Source organism: Indicator indicator, chromosome 3 (genome assembly GCF_027791375.1).
Source record: "Indicator indicator isolate 239-I01 chromosome 3, UM_Iind_1.1, whole genome shotgun sequence".
NCBI classification, from domain to species: Eukaryota; Metazoa; Chordata; class Aves; order Piciformes; family Indicatoridae; genus Indicator; species Indicator indicator.
In genome coordinates this window covers 41766773-41793896 of record NC_072012.1, presented here as the reverse complement: position 1 = coordinate 41793896, position 27124 = coordinate 41766773, and the positions used below count along the sequence as shown (strand labels likewise).

General features: G+C 39.5%; 1 protein-coding gene across 1 annotated transcript in view; it reads left to right on the top strand.

The window, feature by feature from the left end:
- Window positions 1-20326, top strand: part of TAFA2 (TAFA chemokine like family member 2) — a 35588-nt gene extending 15262 nt beyond the window's left edge. The window contains exons 2-4 of the mRNA XM_054399988.1: window positions 18025-18177; window positions 19167-19291; window positions 20297-20326. Of these exons, the coding sequence (XP_054255963.1) occupies window positions 18025-18177; window positions 19167-19291; window positions 20297-20326 (308 nt within the window). The remainder of the gene's footprint in view (window positions 1-18024; window positions 18178-19166; window positions 19292-20296) is intronic.
- The last annotated feature ends 6798 nt before the right edge of the window (window positions 20327-27124 follow it).

The following is a 27124-nucleotide window of genomic DNA, read 5'->3' as shown; positions in this document are numbered from 1 at the left end:
GGCATTTATTTAATATTTTAGTTTATGGAAAAATCTCTTAGGTTCATGCATAGCAAAAATGAATAATTAAGGAGGAGACAGATGGGACACATGAGACAGCCTGGAGAAAAATGTTGTTTTACAGCTATAGAGTGCAATTTATAAACTTCACACTGGTTTTGTGCCCCTTAATAAAGTGAATTGTCTATAATGAGGAATAAATCTAAGAAGTTTTTATTTTTTTCCTGAGTCCCATAAGTTTCTTTCTTACTTTGTTCTTCTTTCTTTCTTTCTTTCCTTTTTTTTTTTTCTTTGAAGGAGAAAGTTCACTGTTCAAAGAGAGCTTTCAAACTCAGTCTAGATGTGCTACTACCATAAGCAGTGACGTTATGAAAGCTCCTGAAAGTCACTCTCTTGCTGAGTCCTGGCAAATGTCTGAGATCTTAGAGGTCAGCTTTACAGTGGAGGAAAAATCAATAAATATGTTATAAGTTGGTTTAGTTGTACACATATATTATCAGTGCTAGAGCAGACATGGTTGTAGACCTCTGACTGTCTGTTAAGCACATTTCAGTATTGTGGTAATGTCAAGATTCTCATGAGGGCAATTTCCCAAAAGAAATGACTCACCAGGGAACAAGTAATGTTTCTGCTAATGTAGCTCTTTCCCTTTGGGAGGCATCTAATCTGCACAGTAAAATTTGGGTATTACCTCCTGTGGGTGCTGCTTTCTCTAGCTCTGCATTGATTATGCAGGGCCATCCACCTTACACTGATGCCAAAGCCACAGACATCCAGTGTATGGTAAGAAGTGTCTACTTTTGTAGAGAACAGTAGAAACCTCACCTTCTTCATTGTTATCCTAATATAATAAATGTTGGTATACAGATTCAGAAAATTAATAAAAATATCAAGATACACTGCTGTGTTAAAGTTTGGGATCCTTCTACTTACAGACACTTTCTTATGACTGTTTATGTCATGTATGCATATGTATAATACTTGGAAAAAAATAAGCAGGGACAAAACTCCAGCAAGTCTCTCAAATTTCCAAGTTCAGACACTGCTGTACATTGCTTTTGGGGCTCTGAGCCATGCATGCACTGCTGAAATTTGATTTTTGTTCTTTCAGCTGACAATTTATTCCTGTAATATGTGTGTTGCTAGACTCTAAAATTGACTGTATGGGAAAGGAAATGTGGCTGAACATGGCACTCCCTTGAAGAAGTGAGATAGAGCATCAGAAATAATGAGATATCCTCTATGGAACAGGCTGCCCAGGGGGGTTGTGGAGTCTCCTCTGGAGACTTTCAAAACCCACCTGGATGCATTCCTGTGTGGACTACCCCAGGTGATCCTGCTTTTGGCAGGGGGGTTGGACTCGATGATCTCTGGAGGTCCCTTCCAAACTCTAACATTCTGATTCTGTGATCTTGCGTAGCATGTTTGCAGTAGTAAAATTCCAAGTGAAGAGCAGTCACAAACCACACATATCAGACTAGGTGTGTGTGAAATAAAAATAAATTCATAGTGTCCATATTTACTTTTCCATTGTGAGTTTTGGTCCTTAGAATTTATAACTGCCCAGTTCTAACCGCTAGGTGATATAGCACTTTAACATAAACAATCAGGTGTTAAAGCAAGGCTGTACCACTGAAGTCGGGAGAGGCTGGCTTGCTCCACTGCATCTTCAGTTTCTGATTTCCCCATCTTTTTGTATTGTTTTATAACGCTCTGCTAACTGCAGCCTCGCCTGGAGGATATGCACTAGGATTATGCTCAAGATTTCCCTGACTTGTGAGCCCTGTGAAGATAAAACTCCCACTAGATTTGTGTATGCGATCAGACAAGGTATCTCATGAAAGGCATTTTGTCAAATGCTACGGCGTGTCCCCTTGCTCTTCAGCTTTTAAGGTGGTGAATAAAAGGAGAAGTCAATTCTTGTTTTGTGACAGTCTTCCACATGCTAAAGAAGATTGGCTCCCTTCACAAAATATCAGTGCTGCAGACTTGGATAGTTATTTAATGCTCACCTATTTTCCTTTTCTGGTGTGCATTTTAGAACTAAAGCGGTAAAAATATTTGAGTCTATAGATGCTCCCAAAAATTGTGGGGGATTGGTTGTTTCCCCATAATAATTTAATCTAACCCTGAAAAGAGATATTTGTAAATGGTCACTCATCAGTTTTGACCTGGGTTTTGGCACTGGAAGACAAATACTTCACTGCTCTATACTGTACATGGCATTCAGCTTCACACTTGGGACTTCAAAAAAGAATATATGCAGATAACAGCTGCTTTCAATCTGATCTTTCACTTGCTTAACTAAAATTCACTCTTCAGAGACATCTGAGGGTTCAACTTTTCAGGTTCTAATGTTCAGTTTGTGAGGAAAATGCTACATTAAAGTAGTAAAAAGGTCAAAGAGTATGCAGCCATAAAAGTGTATACAGCTAGGATATGGATGCTATCATTTTATGTGCGGATGATCATTTGCTTATATATAAAGTGATCCTTTGCAGGTTCAATTTATTTATTTGTTTGTTTATTTATTTTTAACTTTGCATTGCTTCCTGAGGGCCCACCCTTTTCACAGCGGTGAGAAAGAGGTGAGAGCTGTGGATGCTCTGTCTTTGGTATGAGCTGTCTTTGGCACTGACTCACCTGGCAGAGTGTCTCATTCTGCGTTGCTGATGAATTATTGGTCCAGCTTTTGCTGGGGAATGATGGATCTGAGTGCTGGGTAACACAACAGAGGAGGAGCTGTGGAAGCTGGATCTGATGAGAGGTGGGAAGCTTTCCTTCAGCAGTGGCCTCTTCACCACCCGTTTCAGCACCACAGCCCAGTAGCCTTCTTTCTGCATGATGGTAGGAAACATGACTCCTTGGCTGGTCTGTGAGTCTCGTATTCAATGCAGAAGGTTTGACCATTAAAATGAGTTAATTTTACATTGATTCATTTAAAATTACTTTACTAATAATTTACTTATACCCTTCTCCTGGTGTGCTTTTTTAGTTCATGTCCAAGAGCTGCCCAGTGAGCACTGCTCCATTTTGCATTTTCTTCTCAGCAGTGGTCTAGCTACAGAAGGTGCCTGGCTTGTTTAATGGATGAACAGTAATGATCATGAGCTGGCCTGGCATGGCCTCTCACATTCCGTCTGAGCTTCTGTGGACATGTATGGTGTAGAGTAAAATACCAAGAGTGAAGCCATGCCCTCATTGTCCAAAGAAGTGCCTGAATAATTATGATTTAAAAAATTTTCTCTTTTCCTATATCTTGTAGTTTTTAAATAGATTTCTCTTGAAGGAATGAATTACTTCAGATACTTTCATTACCTGCCAGTTTTTACAAAGCATGTTTCTGGGGTTTTGGGAACTGTGATATTTTTACAGCTTCTGGCTTTGGTTAGCAATAAGAGTGGTGTATGTGTTTCCTATCAACAGCTTCTATTAATGAGAGTTTCTTCAGAAACAAGTGCCAGAGAGTCTGCTGGAAGCATCTTGAAAAGATACCTTTTCAGCAGGAAGACATATCTTAAAGTGTTATCTTCTGGGAATCGCAGAGCATAAGTGTTCTTGATTGCACAGCTCTGAATGGTCCTCCAGGCAGTATCTCTTTCATTTTGCTTGTTGAAATGTGCTTTCTTTTCCTCTGTCTTGAAGAACAGCCAGCCTCTTCCCAGACCATCCAGTTTCAGTTCATAGACTCTGTCTAGATACTTATTGATTCATCATGCCCATGGCTTAGGGACTTGCTATTTATATGGAATCAATAATGTAGTGGGAAGATTGTAGCAGGGGAGATTACTCTAAAAGATAGGATTTCACAGGACTAGACATGTGCCTTGCTAGCAATTTCTTTCTAGGGGCCTGAGTTAAGTTCCCTCCCCTGACTCTGCACTTCAAAGAGCTTGCCTGGGGGTCTACAGGAGCAAGCTGAAACTTAAAATGAAGATCTTTCTTTCAGATGGTGAACTGTAGGCTGGGACATCCCACAGAGTTTCTCTTAACATATGTGGGGGAGTCTGAAGCACTATGGGGAAGTCATAGAAGACAGGGTGGAAAAGGAAAAAGAAAAAAGGCAACCATGATTTATCTCATTTTCAGAAAGGCGAGTATGAATATATGTGCCTGCAGTTTGTGGGAGGAATATTTCAAAGTGTATTTGATAATTTGGTTTAATTGATAGTAAAGTAAAAATTTATTACAGAGCTGCAAAATATAAAGTTATGTATTATAAAAATATAATATGGAATTAAAAACATTTAAACTAGTACAGAGCTACCATTCTATTCATTCATGCAAACAGCAAAACAAAGCCAAAAGGAAAAAAAAAAGTTTACATGCCAGCTAAAACTGTATCTGGAAATAACTAGCAAACCAGCCAAGCTGGAGAGTTTTTGAAATGTGGTATTACAAAAATTAATTTATTACTTTTTAAATAGATAACTTATGTTAAATTTAATCACATTTTTGTGATGAATGTACACACACATATGAATGTAAAAAAAAAAATGAATTTTTTCAGAATCTTGCAGTATGTATTTATTTCAATATCCTTTCTGGATGAATGGATACATAGGTGTACAAACTTACTCTTCTCTATAGAGTATGGATAGAGAATGACTCAGTATTCTGAATATTATGTTTGGAAAAATTCAGCATAATGAGAATCTTGAAATTGACAGAACAGCTGACAGAAGTCCACCTTGACCTCAGTGAGTGATTTCTATCACGTCATCGCTAAAGATCCAGAGTGCTTCTGTCATGGTGTATACTCTAGGCTTGATCAGCTTAATAGCTCTTCAGTACAGATATTAAACAAACAATGTTTATATATTCATCCTTAGAGAAAACATCCTTGTGTTTCTTACTTTGAAAGTTGTTGCTTTCTCTTTGCCCTTGTTTTTTTTGGGGGGGTGGAATTTTTTAAAGACTTTCTAAATCAGTCTAGGTTACCATTGCTTTTTGCAATCCTGAAGAATCTCAGCATGAGATGAACAAGGGGCACTAAGCATAATTTTTTAAAAAGAAAAACACAGAATAATAGAATAAATACAACAAAGAAAAAGGCTTTGGTAATGGAATTCATGGTGGCATTCAGATGCTTAAATATGAATCAACTTTCTTATTACCGAGATCTATTACCTACATAAATTTCTACACTTTAATAAATAAGTAAATTTCTTAACTGTGGAAGCAAGGTCACACATAAGGAGTTAGTTGTGTGTTGGGATGGAAATAGAGCACAGGGATCCAGCTGCATCTTTCTTTTGGGAAACCATGATTGTCCTCTTGGCTTCCTGTCCTTGCTGGCTCCATAGAGGCACCTAATATCCACTGCGGTTCTTGAACTATTTTCTAATAAGCATGAGAAGCCTAAAAGCAGGCTGTTCAAAAGAGCTATTGAATTTACCTCTTCAGCTTGTTACATTAATCCTGTTTTGTAGAGACTGCCATACACAGCACTTTCCTTAAGATGTTACTTCAGGTGAGGCTTGTGTGACAGAGGGTAATTAAAATAGGTGGATACAGAAACCCCCTTTTGTTTATTTTCTTTTTTTTTTTTCACTCTGGTGTGTCCCTAAGAACATTTGTCATCTAGTACAATGTGCCCTGAGACCATTTGGGTTAGCTAGTTAGAAAAGAAAATTAATAATGAGAGTAATCTAAGGAAATGGGAAACGTTCCTCATCAACTCTGTAAACTGCAGTCTTCTGAAGTCTTGAGAGTGAGGAAAATATGTGGGGTGTTTTTGTATTCTGTCAGATGCTGAAGGCTGCTCTGAGACATGTGCTCCTGCTTCTTGCTGAGTCTAGATATTTGGCAGAAGTCCCACAGAGAGAGTAGGAGAGAATAAAAAGTCTTTGTGCCAAATGTTCTTTTGAGTGCCTGAGAGCTGGATTGGTCTTTTTTCTCTATGAAATCACATAATTAGTAATCTCAAGCCTCAGCCTGTTAATTTCAAAAATATCTACACACTTTAATGTATCGTTTGCTTAACATGTTTGATAACAACCTCAGAGATCCTGGGGCTTTTGACTTCTTGTTGTATTTATAAACTGTGCCTCACCCTGGGTGTTTCTCTGTCAGCTCTACACAGGCTCATCTTGTGGATGATGTCAGCCTGCAGATGCTAGAGAAATAAACATGGGTAGTGTCTAGCCTGCAAAAAGCAAAGCAGCTCCATTTCAGGCCCATGGGGAAACATGCAGCCTTTGCTACCACCAGCCTCATCCCATCTGCTCTGCTGCTCAGCAAACCAAGTGGCTGTGCTGCACATAGTTGCATCCTTTCACCTGTAGTGGTAGACAGTGAGTGACCTAGTGGGCTGGCTGCAGCCAGGGAGCTGAGCTTGTGAGGACTGGGAGAACATGTAGAAGCCTTTTCTCCTCCTCTTCTAGCAGGTGAACATATAAAGAGCTGCAAGATTCCAAATGAGCAATGCTTGTAGTCTTGCAACTTAACCTGCAGTAGTTTCATGAACCTAGTGATCATCTGATTTCAAAACTGAAAGCAGGATCTAGGGCAACTCTCTAAGCTGAGAGGGGGTCATATGAAGACAAGAAAATTACTGAATCATAGAATTGTCAGGGTTGGAAGGCACCTCAAATATCATCTAGTTCTAACTCCCCCCGCCATGGGCAGGGACACCTCACACTAGATCAGGTTGCTCAGAGCCGCATCCAGCCTGGCCTTAAAAACTTCCAGGGATGGGACTTCTACTACAACCCTGGGCAACCTGTTCCAGTGTTTCACCACCCTCATGGTGAAGAACAACTTCCTAACATCCAATCTGAATCTATCCACTTCTAGTTTTGCTTCATTCCCCCTAGTCCTATCACTACCCAACATACTAAAAAGTCCATTACCCTCATCCTTCAGGCTACCTGATAATTAGCTGTGTTTTTGAATTCCCATCTTTGACTAAAAGTCTGGTGTGAAGGTGTCGTTTTTAGTCAATGCCATAAAAACGTTCTGACTTTTGTGGGAGAGAAGATAAGCTTATTTGAGTAAGACTGCCTTACACCTGCCAAAGGACTGATTGAATAAAATTAGCCTCAGGATAAAGGGCAGGATAAAGTCAGATGGCTGCAAGCTCTTGATGTCCAAGAGAACCTACATGAAATGCTCCATCTGTGTTTTTATGCTTGTTAAAATTGTGTGACCAACTGAGACTGTGCCAGCTTGCTGTGTTATTCCACTAAGTATGTTTCTCACTTGGTGGAGATAACTCAATCCTTCAGTCCATTTCAGTGCATAGGTTTTGCTACGGAATATCTGAAGCTTGATCTTAGAGTCATTTACAGTATAGTTTTCCTTGATTTTTTTCCAAAAGGGAAAACTTCCTTCACAGATGGTTGTAACTGGTGGCTGGCAGGCAAACTGATGGATGAGATTTTTCTTTGGCACTGTGCAGAAAAGTATACTTGGCAGCGTGACTGTGGTAAATCATTCATTAACTTGGTTTTGAAAGGCTACCAGCGATGCTGTCGGCATAGTGTGGTTGTATGAACTCTGCCTACCATTCTTCACCCAAGTGCACTAGCTGGGTAAATTGCAGGGTAGAGGCAACCTAACAAAAGAAGCTGGGCTAGTCTCTCCAGAATAAACACTTATCAGGGATTACTTTTGTCATTTTAAAATGGTTTTCCCAGAAGAGAAGACACCACATTGTATCCAAGAAGCCTGGGAGAGGCTGCAGTTAGCAGGATATTTTGTGTATGTGCTGCTTACAGCTGACACTACAAAAATAAACTGTCCAAGTGATCTGCTTTGTTTTTTACACAATGCATGGAATCATAGAATGGCTTGAGTTGGAAGGGGCTCTAAAGATCATCTGCCCGCCCCCTGCCATGGGCAGGAACATCTCCCAACAGACCAGGCCACTCAAAGCCTCATCCAGCCTGGTCTTAAACACTTCCAGAGATTCCACTATGGCCATTAAACTGTGTCCCAAAGTGCCACATCCACACATTTCTTGAACACCTCCAGGGATGGTAACTCCACAACCTCCCTGGCCAACTATTTCAATGCCTGACCACTCTTTCATCCACCGTCATAGAGCTAAACGCCACTCAGGACCTGCATTACTTCATAATAGAAATAATTTTAATATACATTCATTAATGTAAATGTTCTGCTAGAAAAACATAAAGAACCAGATGCTTTTGCATTATTGGATTAATACAGACCCATATGGTCCAGAATATGAGACAACAACTCACCTGACAACCTATCCCAAGATGCAAGAGACAGCAGAGTAAAAGAGATGAAAAGCAATGCTGTACATTTAAGCTAAACCAATTCTCCACTGGTAAAAGTAGAGCACCATATGCGCTCTATCTGACTTTTTCAGTGCTCAAGGTGACCAAATGACTTTTAATAGCTGTAGCTGAGGTGCAAGGTATGGAAATGTGAATGCAGTAAGTATTCAAAGCTTTCTCAGTAAGATGTATTTCACAGAATTACAGAGTGTTAAAGGTTGGAAGGGACTTCCAGAGATCATCGACTCCAACATCCCTGCCAAAGCAGGATCACCTAGGGTAGTCTGGACAGAAATGCATCCAGGTGGGGTTTGAAAGTCTCCAGAGAAGGAGACTCCACAACCCACCCTGGACAGCCTGTTCCAGTGCTCCATCACCCTCACTGTAAGGAGGTTTCTCCTCATGCTGACGTGAAACCTTTTATGTTCAAGTTTGTATCCATTGTTCCTTATCTTATTACTGCATTGATCAGATCCCCTCTCAGTCTTCTCAAGACTAAACAGCCCCAGGTCTCTCAGTCTCTCTTCGTAGGGGAGTTGCTCAAGTCCCCTAATCATCCTTGTGGCTCTCTGTTGGACTCTCTCTATCAGATCCCTATTTCTCCTGAATTGCGAAGCCCAAAACTGGACACAGTATTCCAGGTGTGGTCTCATCAGGGCAAAGTAGAGGGGTAGAAGAATCTCCCTAGACCTGCTGGACACACTTTTCTTAATGAACCCCAGGATACCATTGGCCCTCTTGGCTACAAGGGCACACTGCTATTTGTAGGAGTTTAGGAGATACTGCATGGGAAGGAATTGTCCATATCACAGCATTACCCAAATCAAGCAAAAAAGAGATTTACATGTCCTCTGGCATAGGATAGACTGTTCTGATTGACTTTTACTTGACTCACGGCAGTGTTTTGGCGTATGCCTCTCAACAGCTATTGATCTACTGATCTAGCAGATAAGTTTCCTAATTTGTGAGAATCGTGTACACATACTGTCAAGATTTCTTAGAAACAAAGGCTGAGTTAAATGTGATTTTGCCAAATACCCCCTCTGCCTTTCTTGCTTATTTTTTCTTTCCAAAAGGTTAGTAAAGCTCACATCTCTTAGAGGCTGCTGAATACAGTAGCTGAATGGACCTGGACCCCTCAAGGGCTTCAGGTTTAGCCAAGGGTTATTCTAAGGTGATGGTTACTTAGCACATCCTCAATTCTAGGTATTTGGAAAAGGCATTACTGATAGAATTAGCAGCTTCTCACTAAAAACAATTCTCTCTTTAAGAGTAAAATCTGGCATTTGTTTTAAGTTGTACACTACTTTGAACTATTTGGATGTTGTAAATGTGCATGGCATGAATGGGATAGATAGCTAAATAGGTTTTTAAGTAGCCATGTGAAATGTAATGATAGTGTAGAATAAGATAGCACAAAATTGTATTTTTTCCCCCCTGCTGATTCTATAGCACAGCCCCATGTGTCATCTGGAAAATAAAGCAGCATGAGTGCCTTTCCTGAGATGCACCACAACTGTGGCATGCCTCATTGTCACCACGGAGAACACAGGAATTGCAGCTGTGTCTGTAATTGATTTTTTCAGTTCACTTGCCAAAAAAGGAAAAAAAAAAATTAAAAAGCAATTTTTTTCCAAATAAAATACTTTGCTTTGCTTTAAGAATTTGTTCAATTTTAAAAGAAACCTGAAGTTTGTCATAGTAAAATAAAAAATGTAAAAAAAAAAAATTACATCAAAATGTGTAAAAAACTTTTTTTTGCCCCCTCTGAGGATGCTTAATTTTAGGTTCCAAATGTGTAACCAAATTTGTCTAGATTTCAAAACTAGATACTGTACTTTCAGTAAATGAACTGTTCAGTGAAAATCACATAACAGCTCTACTGATGGTGCAAAATACTTAATAAATTTAATTCATCATACTTTTCAGTGACATTTCTAAACTATATGTCATGATTTGCTCAATCACTGTAATAAAAGCTATGTATACAATCATCAGAATTAATATCTTAGTTGTAAAGCCAGATGCCACCTTTTTGGAAAATAAAAAGCTTTAATTTGATCATTGAAATTCTGATCCAAAACCACTGATCAAACCAAAACTATTGATTTTGAAAGGTTTCGAGTATGATCTTAAAAGGTTGTGTTCAGTAAAGTTCCTCTCAATGTGTATCTACCACTGCTTCTTTGGGTATTGCTGGCTCATGCCAGAAGCAATGAGATTATAGAATCAAGAAGGTTGGAAGAGACCTCAAGGATCATCGAGTCCAACCTGTCACCCTACACCTCATGCCTATCTAAACCATGGCACCAAGTGCCACGTCCAATCCCCTCTTGAACACCTCCAGGGATGGTGACTCCACCACCTCCCTGGGCAGCCCATTCCAATGGCCAACCACTCTCTCTGTGAAGAACTTTCTCCTCACCTCCAGCCTAAACCTCCCCTGGCGCAGCTTGAGACTGTGTCCTCTTGTTCTGGTGCTGGTTGCCTGGGAGAAGAGACCAAACCCCTCCTGGCTACAACCTCCCTTCAGGTAGTTGTAGACAGCAATGAGGTCTCCCCTGAGCCTCCTCTTCTCCAGGCTAAACAGTCCCAGCTCCCTCGGCCTCTCCTCATAGGGCTGTGCTCAAGGCCTCTCACCAGCCTCGTTGCCCTTCTCTGGACATGCTCCAGCAATTCAACATCTTTCCTAAACTGAGGGGCCCAGAACTGGACACAGTACTCAAGGTGTGGCCTAACCAGTGCTGTGTGCAGGGGTACAAATGACCTCCCTGCTCCTGCTGGCCACACTATGCCTGATGCAGGCCAGGATGCCATTGGCTCTCTTGGCCACCTGGGTACACTGCTGGCTCATGTTCAGCTGCTGTCAACCAGTACCCCCAGGTCCCTTTCTGCCTGGCTGCTCTCCAGCCACTCTGACCCCAGCCTGTAGCTCTGCATGGGGTTGTTGTGGCCGAAGTAATTATGACTGGTATGGGACATGCCTTTGCTTTTCCTGAGCTGACACGAAGGTGTGCTTTGTTTTGTGTTCACACAAGCAAATTGAAGCTTGTGTTCCCAAAATCTTGTCTGCTTTTTTCCTGATTACCCCAATGAACAGTCAAATCAAGGATTTAAACAAAAAGCTTCACAAAAAAACTAACAAAAAGCTAAAAAAAAGTCTCATTATCAGTACAGGCTGGGGGATCAAGTGATAGAGAGCAATTCTGTAGAGAAGGACTTGGGGGTACTGGTGGATGAAAAGCTGAACATTGGTCAGCAATATGGACTTGCAGCCCATAAGGCCAGTTGCATTCCTGGCTGCATCAAAAGATTGAGATAGATGATTCTGACACTACTCTCCTGTGGTGAGACCTCACCTGGAGTGTTGTGTTCAGCTCTGGGACCCTCAACAAAAGGAGGACAAGGAGGATCCAGAGGAGGGCCACAAAATGATCAGAGGGCTGGAGAATCTCTCCTACAAGGGCTAAAAGAGTTGGGATTGTTCAGCCTGGAGAAGAGAAGGCTCCATGGAGACCTTATAGTGGCCTTTGAGTACCTGCATGGGGCCTACAAAGAAGCTGGGGAGGGACTGTTTACAAAGGCGTGTAGCACTAGGGCAAGGGACATTGATTTTAGACAAGAGAAGGGTGGATTTAGATTGGACATTAGGAAAGAGTTCTTTACCATGAGGATGGTGGAACACTGGATCAGGTTGTCCAGGGAGGTGGTAGAGGCCCTGTGCCTGGAGAAATTCAAGGTCAGGCTTGAGGGGTCTCTGAGCAACCTGATCTATTTGGAGATATCCCTGCTTACTACAGGGGGTTGGAGTAGGTGACCTTTAAAGGTCCCTTCCAACCCGGTACATTCTATGATTCACATTATTTATGCTCTTACATAACACAATTGCAGCAACATCACCAACATTGCTGACAGAGTATGAATAAAATAAATTCAAGTTTTACCCTCTCAGCTACTAGGTAGATATAACAGAAAATATTGAAAAATATTGAAGCGAAGGAACTGGACTTGGTCTGATGTTTGAAGAGAGAAAGCTTAGATGGAAATGGTGGCTTAGCTGTGCTTCCATACAATTTTGATTGCTTAGATGTGACAGCTACTAATACTTACTGATGCAACAATACTCCGTGTGAGTGTGTGTTTCTATGTGTGAGATATTTTGCAAGTTTATTTGTATCCTTCCTATCTACAGTGACACACTGAGACTGATATGACATATTGAAATTGCTGAAGTGTAGCAGAAAGATAACCTACATTTGTTTTCCTTGTCAATCACTATGAACAAAGCAAACAGACTATGTGAACAAGAACATCCTTTGTGTTTTTCCTGGTCACTTAGGAGTAGGACAGTGATATAGAGCCTAATCGGGAAAATTATAACCACTAATTTTATTTGTTTTTCTGATATCAATAACCCTCCTCACACACTTGTTTGAATTTTGTAGTATAGAATAGTGATTAATCACTCAGGGAAAGAGATGAAGCAGGTTGATAATCTTCTGAAATACTATTTGTTTTCCTTGCAGATGGTTATTAAAAACAGTAGTTCCATTATAATACTTAATGCAATTATTCATGTGGATGTAGTTTACATGAATAAAGCTACTTATATGACAAATGTTGAAAGACTGGGCCACTATAATATTTCAATATAGGACATTGTCCTGATGATACTCAAGTTGAAACAAGGCCAGTTTGTATAATAAGGACTGAAACTCATGGCTAAGAGGAATTTCCATTTTTCTCCTTATTGGTGATTTGTTGTTTCTTGTTTCAACTAAAGCTTTGCTTTTGTGAGAAGCTGTAAAACCCACATAGCCACAAGCAAAGAAAGCTTTGCACACTTTACATAGTCTCTCTGACCTAAGAGGAATTACCTGAAAGGGAATAAAATAAAATACATTTATTTCACCTGAGAATGCAGAGCTGCAGTGCTTGTAAGCCTGGTTTCTGCAGAAGGAGGTAATCGTGTGTCCGTGGCTACCTGCTCCTCCTGCTGCTGTATGGCTGAAACTGCTTCTCACTAAGCCTCTGCACCCAGTTGTAGGTGTTAAACTGGTAGAGAACTATCCCTACAGAAATAGGGGATATTTTTCTGCCAGTTGAAATCTCTGACTTACTGTCATCACTATCAAATGACAGTGTTCATGCAAGCAAGGGAATAGAATGTGGGAAAAGGGATAAGATATCTTCTTTTCCTTCCAGTAGCTGTTAGTCATTAGATGGGTTTAGCTGTACCACCCAGCTGTGCCAGTGCCTTTGCAGAGAGTACATAACAGAGCCTTTTTTATGTTTTGGGGTTTTACTTGTTTGGTTGTGGTTTTTTGTGGGTTTTCTGTTTGTTTGTTTGTTTGTTTTTGTCCCCCACCATTCCTCCTCCTGTTCCCCCTCACCCCATTTGTATATGTCTACTACAATGATAGGGAACCTGAGGGTAGAAACAGCCTGTGGCTATCTCATCTAGTCCATAGCAACGTCATTTCTTCCTCTTTGCTAATGGCCAGTATATGTGTTAAGGAATGACCTGTGCATCATTCAGGAAAGAAAAGACTGAACTGGCTGAGCAGATGAGTGTCAGAATTAAAAACGAGTGTTTCTGTGGCAAGGTGAAGAAATGGAGATTGTAGTGAAAGATGGAATTCAGAAGACCTTCCTTGATTTAACGCTAGGTTTGTATGTAACACTGCATCTGCTCTAAATACTTATATTCATATTTGTGAGTTGCAAAGTAATAATCTTGTTGTCTTCTCACCTGTCACAAACTTCGCACAGAAGTAAAGGAGTAAGGGCCGTAACTTTGTGTCAGATGCATTGTGTGACTACAACTTTCCTTTAACTGAAGGGAATTTGAACTTTCCCTGAAGGAACCAGAAATGCTAGAATTTATACGTGTTTAAAGGTCTTTGCCCTTTCTATTTTAAAACAGTCTTTAAGTGCATTCAATTTTATGTAAGATGGGGAATAATTATTGCCTAGCTTTATTTATTTTCAGGGAGCACAATTGTGAACACTGAAGTTTTTGGTGAACTAATATCATACTGATTTATGAGGTAGTTGCTGCTGAAAAAATGCTATGAAAGTGGCAGGTTAATTACAGGATATACTGTAAATGGGTGAGATAAGGTTATGTCTCTTTTCCAAGTTAAGCTCCTAATACAGTGTTACATCATCTGGAACATAATATATACGTGTATCATGTTATGCATAATCATCAAGAGAACTTCACAGTCTGTACACATAGATATCTCTGAGTCTTCCTGCAGGCCTGCTTCACATTGATTTCAGGAAGGATTACTTGCATTACCAGAGACTGAGTGTTTGCAGTGGTTTTGAATAATGAATTTCTGTAGGATTACAGAAGTGACATTCAAACTCAAACATTTTCTGCAAAGCAAGCAGCATACTTTGAAGTCTGTGCTAGGAGGAAAAGGAAATAAAACCAAAATGTGAATCTCCTGAAGTACTATCCCCCTTTCATGGAATCGTTCAGTGGCTTAATGAAGTTAATTTGTATTAGGTTATGGAAATTCTTTATCTAATTTACAAAGGGGTTTATTTCACATGAATGTGACAGATACTGCACTTACTGCATGGGAACTTAATTATTTGATAGCATAAGGAGCTGAAATCCCCACATTTCCTCTCAAAGAATATTCTTTGCACACTCTAGATGGCGAATAGAAGCCAGAGGATGGTTGGCCTAGATTTTCAGTGTTTAAAATATCTCTGTAATTTTCTAGGTTGTTTCAGCTTTATACCTAGAAAATGTCAAAGCAGCTTTATTAAAGATCTCTTGTATTTTTCACTTATCTTTTCACCCTTTGAAATGCTTTTCGATATTGTACACGAAGGTAAGTGACCATTTTGCTTAATTACACTCTTTTTCCCTGAAAATCTTAAAATGCCTGATTTTTTTTCCTCCCAAATTATCTACCAAAGAAGTCTTTCAAACCTTTTGTTTCAGTATGAACGTTTCTCTCACAGAGTTTTGCAACAGCTCTTGTAACTGGCTCTCATTCCAGACGTCTATTGCTGCACATTGTATTTAATTTTCTTTAGCAGTTGTATTATGTCATTTTTTCAGACCTGGTAGAGCACTGAAAAGCTGTTTAATAAGACAGCAAGGAGACAAAATTTCAGGATCAGTGATACACATAAGAGTACAAATAAGGATTGAAAACTAATATAGTGAAAAATTAAGTGGGATGAACTTTACATCCTACCACTAAGTTTACATTCTTTTATGGATTCGTTGCCTGAGTTTTTTATGAACTTTTCATAAAATACAAATTAGTGAATTTGTGTTAACATGTGTGGGTATAAGATGTGTAATTGCCTATCAAAATAAAAATGAATATGAACTTACAAAAGCAGTGTTTGTGTTCATTCTACTACATATCATACATTCCAAATATATCCTAGAATAATTTTTCTACCATATCCACGAATAAAGAACTCCACCTTTTCCTGAGAAAAATTAATGTATTTATTTAAATTGTTTTATTGGCATATGTACCAGTGAAATTGTTTGGAAAACAATGACACGTCTTTTTGTGGTGGTTTGAGGTTCAGGTACCTCTAAGAAGACCACAAAGACAAAGTCCTCCAAACCGATAGAGTCTTAAGGGAGGGACTTGGCCATCCCAGGATCTTGTAACATTGTTACGGTATCACACTATTTAAGGCAGTGCTTAGCTTTCTTCTCTCCTCCTGGAGAAGAGCTCGCATGCCTCCTTATCTCATGGTTTGTGTGTGGGAGATGGCTGTGGCTGGCAGGGGGAATTTCCAGTTGTGCCACAAGGCTCTGTAGGCCTGAGGAGGTGGGGTTGTAGTTGTGGTCTACTCTTGGTCTTGCTGAGGTTGGTAGGGGTGAAAGATGCTGGAAGGTTTTAGCCTAGTAAGACTCAGCCTAATTTGTGAATGTATTCATTCTACCTGAATGCCTTCTGTGTGTACATTTGTAAATAGAATTTCCATTTAAACTTCCAATCTAGTTGTGCAGCCTTTTTATTTCTACTTCCCTTTTGGAGTAGAAGATCTTTGTGTCCTCTGGTCCAGAGTAGCTTGTGGCTCTAAACTAGGACAATTTTTTACATCACACTGCTAAAAGGTGTAAAAATATTTCCTGATCATCAGACAGGAGAATCATCAGAGATTGCAAAGCTCAGGCAGGTAGTATGAATTGCTTTCCTCATCCTCTATTGAATGAAAATTTCTTAGTTAAAAAGCAAAACATTTTTGCACACACACACACAAAGCTATTTTTTTCTCCCGCATTTCTTATTTATATGCAACTTACAGTATGTTGCAGTGTGATGGGTCGTGGGTTAATTGTTTGCATTGTGTTACATCATTTCAACTGTAGTGCAGCATGGTGCTCTGGTGGAGTATAATCTAACCTGACACAGTACAATGCAGTGAGCGATGACAAAGATGACAGGCAGTTCAGTGGACTTTGTTCTGCTGAAAAATGCATTATTACCTGAAATAAATGTTTAGTACTTTATGTTTTGTTGATGAGGACCCAGAAACTAATTGCTACCTCTGTTTTTTGCCTCCAGGCTCATTCTTTGGGTCTATAGACTACATCAAATTAATTTTCCTTTCTCAGGCCTTTTGGGAGCTGATACTGTGAAATAACAACTGGTTGGATTCAGAGATCAATGTTGGGTTCCTGAAAGCTTGTTAGTAGAACCTTCTCCTTGTGGAAGCTCTTGTTTGTTGTTTGCCATTAGGGATAGAAAAGGTAGCTGAAGCATTCAACATTTAGGCATTGCATAAAGCATAAAAAAGTTCAACAGCAGCAGAAATAGAGGAGTTAGGGGCACTGTTAAAACACATATCAATTTGCATAATTAATATTCCTTCTTGTATAAGGTTATAGGTCAATACCAACTAAAAGTCCAGATTTCTTTCTTCCTTCTCATGGAAAAGAACTATCCCCAGAAATATCTCACCTTGTATCAGTAACCACTGAAAGTTCAATTAAAATTACTTTTTCTGAATTCCATGTCCTTTCATAACTGGCTGCTGCACCAGGAGGGGTAGTTTGGTAGCTCCCCTCTTAACAATTTGGTCCTCCAATAGCATGATTCTAGTGATCAGTTAGAGCAGCATGGGTGCTGGGCACTGTTTATGGGATAATGAAGATTGTCCTGTGGCCTTCCAAATTTCAAACATTTGCAGTGCTAGGCAGAAAGATTTAAAATGTCATTCCTTAGTGGATTTAATTTCTAGATTTTACTTGAGGGTTGTCCCTGTATCCTGCCCATTCTTCTCTGTCCATCTGTAGGAAGGTTTTGGAATATCATATGAGAAAGTGCATCTGCCCTGGACATGGAAGTTTGGAGACATAGATTCTGAAAACACATGTATGTATGAGTATTTAAACATTGATACACATCCATTTCATAGTTTCTCTCTTAGGAAGCAGAAATAAAATGTCTTGGAAGGGACAAACATTTGTTTATAGGAGTCCTGAAATTAATACAGTTTCTGGGTTAGTTTTATAACATTTCCACTTTGTTGGAAAAGTTCTATATGGGGCCTTCTCCAATTGTCCTTCTTTAGCAGTGTTTCCCATCCAGATAGTTATACTACATTTGGAAAAGAAATCAGCTTTATATTCTAGTGTTGGTACCATTGTAATTCTAGTCTCATACATGCGAGATTGCCTTACAGAGCCAAGTTTAAAGCCTTTCTAATTAAAAAACAAAAGCCAAACAGTATGATGCTACCTCATGATATTATCAAATTGCTCATCTTCTTTTCACAGCTCACCATGTTAAAACTGGGACCTGTGAAGTGGTGGCACTCCACAGATGTTGCAATAAGAACAAGATAGAAGAAAGATCACAGACGGTGAAGTGCTCCTGCTTCCCTGGGCAGGTAGCAGGTACCACACGGGCAGCTCCTTCTTGTGTTGATGGTGCGACTACTTCTGTTGTTTCCTCTTGTTGCATGTTCCTGGGGGGTTCTGCTGGCTTAATGTCATCAAAGAGAACCACTCCATTACAATTAGCTATCTAAAACAAGCTTCTGTGTTTTAAAGGGCATGCCCAAGGTGAATGGGTGCAAGATGGGAAAAATGAGTTATTTGCTAAGCAAAATTACTAGATGCCAGTGAAAGAGACCTCTAGAGAAACTGAATTTGATCTGAGTGCCCTGAGAGCTGTATGAAATTCATTTAATTAAAAGTGTTTATGCAAAATCTACACGAGCATATAATTTTAATCTGCTGCAGTCTTTAGATATTTGTTTATCATGCAGGAACAAACAAACAGAACACAGTTCTAGCTGTTTTTAAGTCTTTTTTAGACCAACACTATTTTTCCTATTCACAGGGAAATATTAGAGTTTTAAATAAATCTGGCACAGGCTCATATGTTTTAGTCAGGAAAATACTAGCTGGTTTTTTTCACATCTCTTTCTCTAAAAGAGGAGCAGAATGGATTCACCCTTTGAATGATCTCTTTACTGTTGATATGTTGTTGGCTGTCAGAGACACTGTAAATATGTCATCTTCGGGAATAAATTTAATCAGGCTATGCTACACTATGTAGTAGATCAGGCAAAATATACTAACTCAAATGATGAGATTCTAGTTAAAACTTCAAAATCTGGCTTGGCAAGAAGAAAGGAAGGCTGGAAAAAAATACAGTGAAATGAGTTCCTGACTGTAGTAAATTAGAAAAAACATGAGCTGGTAAAGAGATTGAGTTTGAGGCACACAGCACCTTGTGCAAATTGAGACCTAATTTCTTGTAAAGGTTCCAAGCTGGCTGAAAATCACAGACTAGCTGTCAGTCAGTCTATTTATAGCATTTTCCTGGAAAATAATGAATTGTTGTGAAATAGTGATCTATTAAAGTGTCCATTTGAGCAACATGTAAATGTGTTTGTTTTCCTATCTTGTAGCTTCAATAGTGGAGCAGAAATGGTGGTGCCACATGCAACCATGTCTTGAAGGGGAGGAGTGTAAAGTTCTTCCAGATCGTAAAGGATGGAGCTGTTCCTCTGGGAATAAAGTGAAAACAACTAGGGTAGGTATGATACCAACCTGGTATGTTACCAACACGTGAAAAAAAAAATAAATAAAGAGTGCCCAGAAACTTCAGGAAAGTGGGTGCACATTGAAGACTTTAGTTGACAAGACTAAAGAAGCACAAGAAGACTTCCTCATCCTGCACCCTTTTCTCAGCACACTTTACAATTTCTTGAACATGGTAAGCAGTGTGTCAGAACTTTTCAGGTAAGCAGTGGAGATAGTAGAGTAGGCCCCTTGTTGAACTAGCAGTGTGTTAATCTAATACGCATTTCTCTCTGAAACCAGTTTCACAAAGTCTATACTCCTTGCTAAGCTTCATTCACAGGGTAGCCAACGTGCATTTTTATCAAATAACATGGAATTGCCATGTTCCTACATGGAAACTGCTGAGTATGGTAAGCATTTGATGTGTCATTACTGTATGATCTGGTTCTTTCTGTCTCATCTGACTGGGATTTACTAAAAAATTTTGACAGTTTCGATGAGTTCCTTCTCTCCGTTTGACACCTTTTATATTATTGTTTCAAAATTACATTAACAGTAAGACCTTGTGCATTCATCATATGCAATGCCTGAAAACAAATTAAACGTGTTGTCATCTCTCCTTTTCAGTGGCTAAAAGAAACAGGGGATTAAAAAATTCCTCAGATAAGCATTAAGTACACAAGCTTCCTAAAACAGCAGCGTTGTATCTCTATAGGTTGAGTAAGTTCTTCAGCAACATAAACCAAATCAAAATGTGCTCTGAAGACACACATGCATAAACACCTACACCCACCACACATACTGATAACTGGTTTTGCTTGTAAGTATTTAGTAACTGTTTTGAGTGTCAGGCCATAATTTTATAGTGTGGTGTTTACTCTATGCAGGTGTTTGAGTGTCTATGTCATTTGACTGAAACTTTAGTTGCAGTGAAACGTAGAATACCAGTATGCCTTGGTTCTAGTGAAATGTAGTGTGCACTATATAATTGAACGGTATTCTTTCTGTTCCCCAGACAACTCTATATGTCTCAGTTTCTGTCTAAGTCTTTAAAACATTTTAACATTCTTTGAAGGAAGAGTGCTTCCTAAATGTTTGATATACACCGCTTCTTCTGAATATGAAATGTCTTTCATATGAAGCTAACCTTGCTTGAATGCTGCCCATACTGACCTTTGTACACAGAATCACAAAATGGTAGGGGTTGGAAGGCACCTCTGGAGATCATCAAACCCAGCCCCCCTGCCAATCCAGGTTCACCTAAAGAAGGTCACACAGGAACACGTCCAGGTGGGTTTTGAATGTCTCCAGAGATGGAGACTCTGCCAGTTCTCTGGACAGCCTGTTCCAGTGCTCTGTCACCCTAAAGTTAAAGAAGTTCCTCCTCATTTTTAGATGGAACTTCTCATGCTCAAGTTTGTACCTATTACCCCTTGTCCTGTCACTGGGCACCACTGACAAAAGACTTGTCCTATCCTCCTGACACCCACCCTTTTAAAGTATTTATAAGCTTTTATGAGATCATCCTTCAGTCCCCTCAGACTAAAAAAAGACCAAATTCTCTCAGTTTTGCCTCATAAGAGAGATGTTCTAGTCCTCTAATCATCTTTGTAGCCCTTTTCTGTATGCTCTCCAGCAAGGGCCTGTTCTTCTTGAACCTGGGAAGTCTGATTACATCTGTGTAAAATGTGTGTGCGTGTAAAATGTGTTTTGAAATTTGCCCTGGCTGCTACTACTATATAGCACTGTTACTGTTAAAAAAATGCATGACATTTTATGCTTATTGTAAGTGTTTAACAAGTAGTAAGTGAAAATGTGGGTTTGGATTTTGTTTCTGTAGGGAAAAAAAAGTCACAAAAGGGGGAGATGTCAATTAGAATTACCTTCAGATGATTTTTTTTCCTAGCATGTTGTCAGAAGATACGTTTTTCTGCATTCATCAAGGTTACAAAGTTCTGTGCACTGTTAGGAATCTACAGAAGCCCAAGGGCTTATGCCTCTGTTGCATGCTCATATGTCAGACTCCTTGCAGGAGTTAGACTTTTCTTGTCCTCCATGAATGATGGCAGTTCTCAGGACTCATTTCACACCTCTTCAGAGAAGGTGTTATAAAAAAGCCAGTCCTTTTCTGTTTGCCATCTTATGCACTGATGCAGGAGAATGGCTGCCATAAACTGCTTGCAGACCTACCATCACTAATCCCCTTAAATCCCCCACTATTTGTTCCACTTTCTAGTTTGTCTAGATTCTGTACCTTGCCCCCTTCTTCCTTAATTTCCCTCACAGCACAAAACTGTTTTGAGACAACAGCAAATTTGAATTCAGATTCCTTCTTGATAGTTGGTCTAAGTCATTAAAATTGGGTGGCAAGAATGAAGGATACGTGGGGCTGAAAATGGCAGATGTCATTCTGATGGTCAGAAAAATATACATTGCTATTGGAAATGTGAGTGATTCTTTGTATTAAGAGAGTAGTTTATTATCAAAAAGAAAGCCCTTTCCCCTGATATGCAGTGACTACAATATTTTTGTAGATCTTCTTTCTTCTCTCCAAAGTCTATGTATACAAAAGGAAAAATTCTGAAGTGTTCTGTGGTTTCAAACCACCCACCCCCTCCCCCCTTTGTTTTTTTCTTTTTTTTTTTGAGAAAAATGAAAAGAATTGTACAGAGACTCAGTATTAAGGAGTCATGAATAAAAAGTTTCTAATTGTCAAATGAAATAACCCATGTGTTATTATCATATAAAATGTAAAAGCATAAAAAAACAAACAAAGGAAACTGAACAGTTGGGGTGATTTAAGTGTATTGCAGAAAAGCCTTGTGATTGTTTTCCTGAAAGGCCTAAGAAAGTTTATATACGCCTCCAAGCATTTTCTGTAAGTTTGCCTCCTTCACATGCACAAAAAGAACTCAATTAACTGCTGAAATACTGTCTTCTCTTCTACCAAGTTCAAAAGCAGCACCTGTGTTTCTACATTTTCAGCTGTTAAGCTCAAAGAAGTTAAGCTAAAGATAAAATCAGTGAAGGAAGGAGGTAGCTTCTTTGTCCACCTCTGTTAACATACTTAATTAAACTACTGCAAACAAATTATGATGCCAGCTCTGTAATATTTAGGATTTTAAGCCTTTGACACAGTCTCCTACAGCATCCTCCTGGAAGAGCTGGCAGCTCATGGCTTGGACAGGCACACCCTTCGCTGGGTTAAAAACTGGCTGGATGACTGGGCACAGAGTGTGGTTGTGAATGGTGCAGCATCCAGTTGATGTCTGGTGACCAGTTGTGTCCCCCAGGGATCAGTACTGGGCACAGTTCTATTCAACATCTTTATTGATGACTTGGGTGAAGGGATCAAGTCTACCGTTAGTAAATTGACAGATGACACCAAGTTGGGAGGGAGTGTGGATCTGATGGGAGGTAGGAAGACACTTCAGAGAGACCTGGACAGGCTGGGTCAACGGGCTGAGACCAACAGGATGAGGTTTAAGAAGGCCAAGTGCAGGGTCCTACACGTTGACCACAATAATCCCATGCAGTGCTACAGACTGGAGCATGAGTGGCTGGAGAGCAGCCTGGCAGAGAGGGACCTGGGAGTGCTGGGTGACAACCAGCTGGACATGAGCCAGCAGTGTGCCCAGCTGGCATGGAAAGCCAATGGCATCTCGGCTTGTATCAGGAATAGTGTGGCCAGCAGGAGTAGGGATGGAATTCTGCCCCTGTGCTCAGCACTGGTGAAGCCTCACCTCGAGCACTGTGTGCAGTTCTGAGCCCCTCACTCCAAGATATTGAGGTGCTGGAGCAGGTCCAGAGGAGAGTGGTGAGACTGGTGAAGGGACTGGAGGGAAAATCTGATGAGGAGAGGCTGAGGGAGCTGGGGTTGTTTAACCTGGAGAAGAGGAGACTCAGGGGAGACCTTACCACACTCTACAAGTACCTGAAGGGAAGTTGTAGTAAGGTGGGGGTCAGGCTCTTCTGTCAGGCTACTTGTGACAAGACAAGAGGGCATGGCCTGAAGCTGCACTGGGGGAGGTTTAGGTTGGCTGTTAGGAAGCACTTCCTCACAGAAGAGGTAATTAGAGACTGGAATGGACTGCCTAGGGAGGTGGTGGAGTTGCTGTCCCTGGAGGTGTTTAAGGAAAGATTGGATGTGGCACTTAGTGACATGGTCTGGTCGCTGTGGTGATGTTAGGTCATAGGCTGGACTTGATGATCTCAGAGGTCTATTCCAGCCTCCACAATTCTGTGATTCTGTATCAGATAATACGCAAAAAGGCTAAGTGAATAACGGGAAAAAAACAAACTTATTCTTAAAATATGGTCTACTTGAGATTTTGCACTTTTTTTCCAATTTGGGGAACAAGGTAATACATGAGTAATGAGTTCGAAATAGCTGAATGTTTTGGTATACCTAATTCAAATGTTACGAAAAGTCAGATGGAAATTATTTATCTTCAGAATACAAAACCAGGTATTATGGAAAGATAAAACTGCTTTTCCTAATTTGTCTGCAAAATAGTGAGAGAGGGCTAGTTAACCATGGAAAAGGAATAAATATGGGGAGGGAGGAATGAGTGCCAGTATACTGAGTACTGAATTAATTTGTGCTGGTTTAGAACTGACTATTTTGGCTCTGTATAGCGGGAGGAGAAGGGCAGAAAAGGCAATGACAATTTAGTTAAAGCAGTATTTTTTTTTTTACTTCATATAAAGGGATGCTTGTTTGTGTTCTAAGCATTATACCACAACAAAAGAGGACGTTTAGGAACATGTTAGGAGAATTATGAAAAGATTATGTGCATAGCTGGGATTTACCAGGCACATTGTGGCATTTTCCTCCAGACAGAGAAACTGTTTTGAAATGAAACAATTGCTTTTTTTTTTGTATGGCTAGCCTGAATGTTTTGATAAATAAGCACAGAATTTTGTCCTGATGTCTTCTTAAATGATGGCAGAATTGGTGTTTTTGTTTTGTTTGGTTGTTTTTTTTGTTTGTTTGTTTTTGTTTTTTTGAAAAGGGAAAATCCAAATAATTTTTTTCTACCTTTGAAATTTTTTTCTTCTTACAGCCTTTCTGCTGATGTGGTTATTTTCAGTTCAAAAAGCTTTCTTGCTTGTGTTTCCTTTCATTTTTGTAAAATAAGGAAAAAGTTCCTTTAAAACATGTATGGAATTGACAACGATATTAAAAGCGTTATGAATTTGTATTAAAAAAAGGAGCTTTTTACAAGGACTGGAAAAGGCACATTTTGAAGTTAGATAAAATCTGAAGAGAAAGAATTTAACATTTTTTTCAGTTATGGGGTATATTCCACACCAGAGATCTCTACATTTTTCAAGGGCCAATTCAGAAGATGCCAGACTTCTGTTTTTAAGAATAGTACATTGCTTGTTATCGTCGTAATAGAGGCTGACTTTGAATAAGAGCACTACAAGCCACATCTAACCTGTATGAAAGCATATGTTGCTGTACCTCCTGGGGTCTGAGTCTCCTAGGCATCTGCTGTGGAACTAACTTGGAGCCTGTCATGGCTCCTGGGCAGCCCGTAAACCTGTATGTCTTGCAGAAACTAGAGCAGAGCACCATAAGATAAATGGTGCATCCTGGGTCTCATCTGGAGATCCTGGAGCTGAGACATGACTGAAGAAGCCTCCACATGTTCCCAGGAGTGGGGAAGAGTCCCCAGGCTAATATTCTATGAAGATACAGAGAAATAGGCATTGATATTTTTCGTATGAAGTACAATAGACTATTTCAGTTGCAAGGAATGATCATCAAGTCCAATTGCCTGACCAATTCTAAACTGACCAAGTTAAAGCATTCTATAAAGAGCATTGCCCAAATGCCTCTTAAACGCTGACAGGCTTAGGCTGTTGCCCACCTCTCTAGGAAGCTTGTTCCAGTTTTTGACCACCCTCACAGTGAAGAAATGCTTCCTAATGTCCAGTGTAAACCTCCCCTGGCACAGCATTGAACCATTGTGTGTTAGTGAAGTAGTAGCTTGTCCCTAAGTTTTTTGTTTGATTTGGTAGAACTGCTTGTAGAATGAAGCATAGTTTAACAGTAAGTACTAAGTTCAGTTAAAATGTGTGGGGTGAATTTTATGGGACTTTGCTTGGGTTAAGGTTCTCTAGAGTGAGATCATTATCCTAAGCTTTAGGCTATTTTTTTTAGTATTGGAAAGAACTTTTCAATTCCAGAGGACAATTCATTTTGTCCTAAGATAAGTCAGACGAATTATCCTCTGGAGGTGCTTCTGTCTTTAAAGGAAAGCACTGATCAGTACCTTAGTGCCTAACATTTAGATACTTAATGGTGAATCGGAAGATGCTTGCTCAGAGACTTTCTTTAATGTGGTATCAGCAGGAAGATGATCAAAAAAGCCCATTTATTCTTTGCCAATTTGGGAAGCTTTGAACTTTGACCACTATCAAGTGCAATATATTATAGAAGAAGTTTTAAAAATATTGATGTTCCTAAGATACATAACTATAAATACCAATACTAATAGTATAAATTAACCAAAAAGATCAGGTTTAATGCAGGTATCAGTTATTAACCTCTGAACATCTCTAGAGGGTGAAAGTGAAGATTTTCCTATAAACAAGTGAAAGTAGTTTCAGATAGGTCATAAAGGGCCATGTTTTGGAAGGAAGATCCAAGTTCTGGAATAGTTGAGCACCCACACTTTTATTATTATTATTATTATTATTATTATTATTATTATTATTATTATTATTATTATTATTAATTGTCACTCTGAAAACAGGCTATTATTTTAATATGTGAGGAAAAGCAGAGTGCAGAACAGAAAGAAATCGATATCTAATATATTACTATGTAACTATATGCCAAACCAATATTAGAAATAAAGTACTGGAGAAAAAAAAATTACAAGGACAGAGAGAGATAAAAGAGAAATATTACAGGGCCAAAAATAATTCCATATCGAGTGTATTTAGCTACATTCCAAATCCAAATCTGCTTTCCAAATCAATATCACAGATAGATGGACTAGTGTGAAAAGAACAGAAATATTGCCAGGATGGAGAGAAATTCATATCTACATTCCAAAATAATATTGGAAAGAGCCTGAAGTCAGACATTTGTAATATTCAATTTAATCTAATTTTACATTATGGCATTCTTGGAAGAGGAGAATGTGTACCACCCAAACACATGTGAAGCCAAATGGTGCTCAGTATGTGCATTCCATTACTCTGAATCAATGGAGTTCTGTTGCTATCTATAAATGCTGCCTATATTTTTACCTTATCTCCTCTCTTTCACTTGGAGACGCTGGATTGTTTCTAAATCAATTACAACTGCTGAAAGGAGAGGTAGTAATTTTATTAATGTTTCCATTTACAAAAAATGTTGTTCATAACCCTTTCAGCATGAGGAATGAAAGGACCTCTGTTAGGTATCTTTATGTAGTAATGCTTTGCAGTTGGCTACTGAGATTCCCAGTATTAGGAGGCAGCATTACTGGTGAGTCAGCTGCTATCAGTGCTGCTATAACTACTGCATGAGTGAGACCATATAATACAGAACTGGATATGAGAAGAAAATGACATTTTTCTTGTAACTGAGCCTGACATCAGTGTTAGCAACGCAAATAACATTAGTTCTTGATCTTTGCTTCTCTGCATGACCAACAGATGCATAGGCTTTTTAGGCAGCAGAGGGGAAAAAAGTTGAACAAATATTACTGTTTTTTTTTTTCAGCCAAAGTTGAAAAGAAATATTGCCCTTGTGGAAGCCTCTCCCCTCACATCTTTATTCCTCATGCTCCTCCAGGTGTTTAAAAAACAGCAGTAGTAATAGCAGGCGATTAGAAAGAGA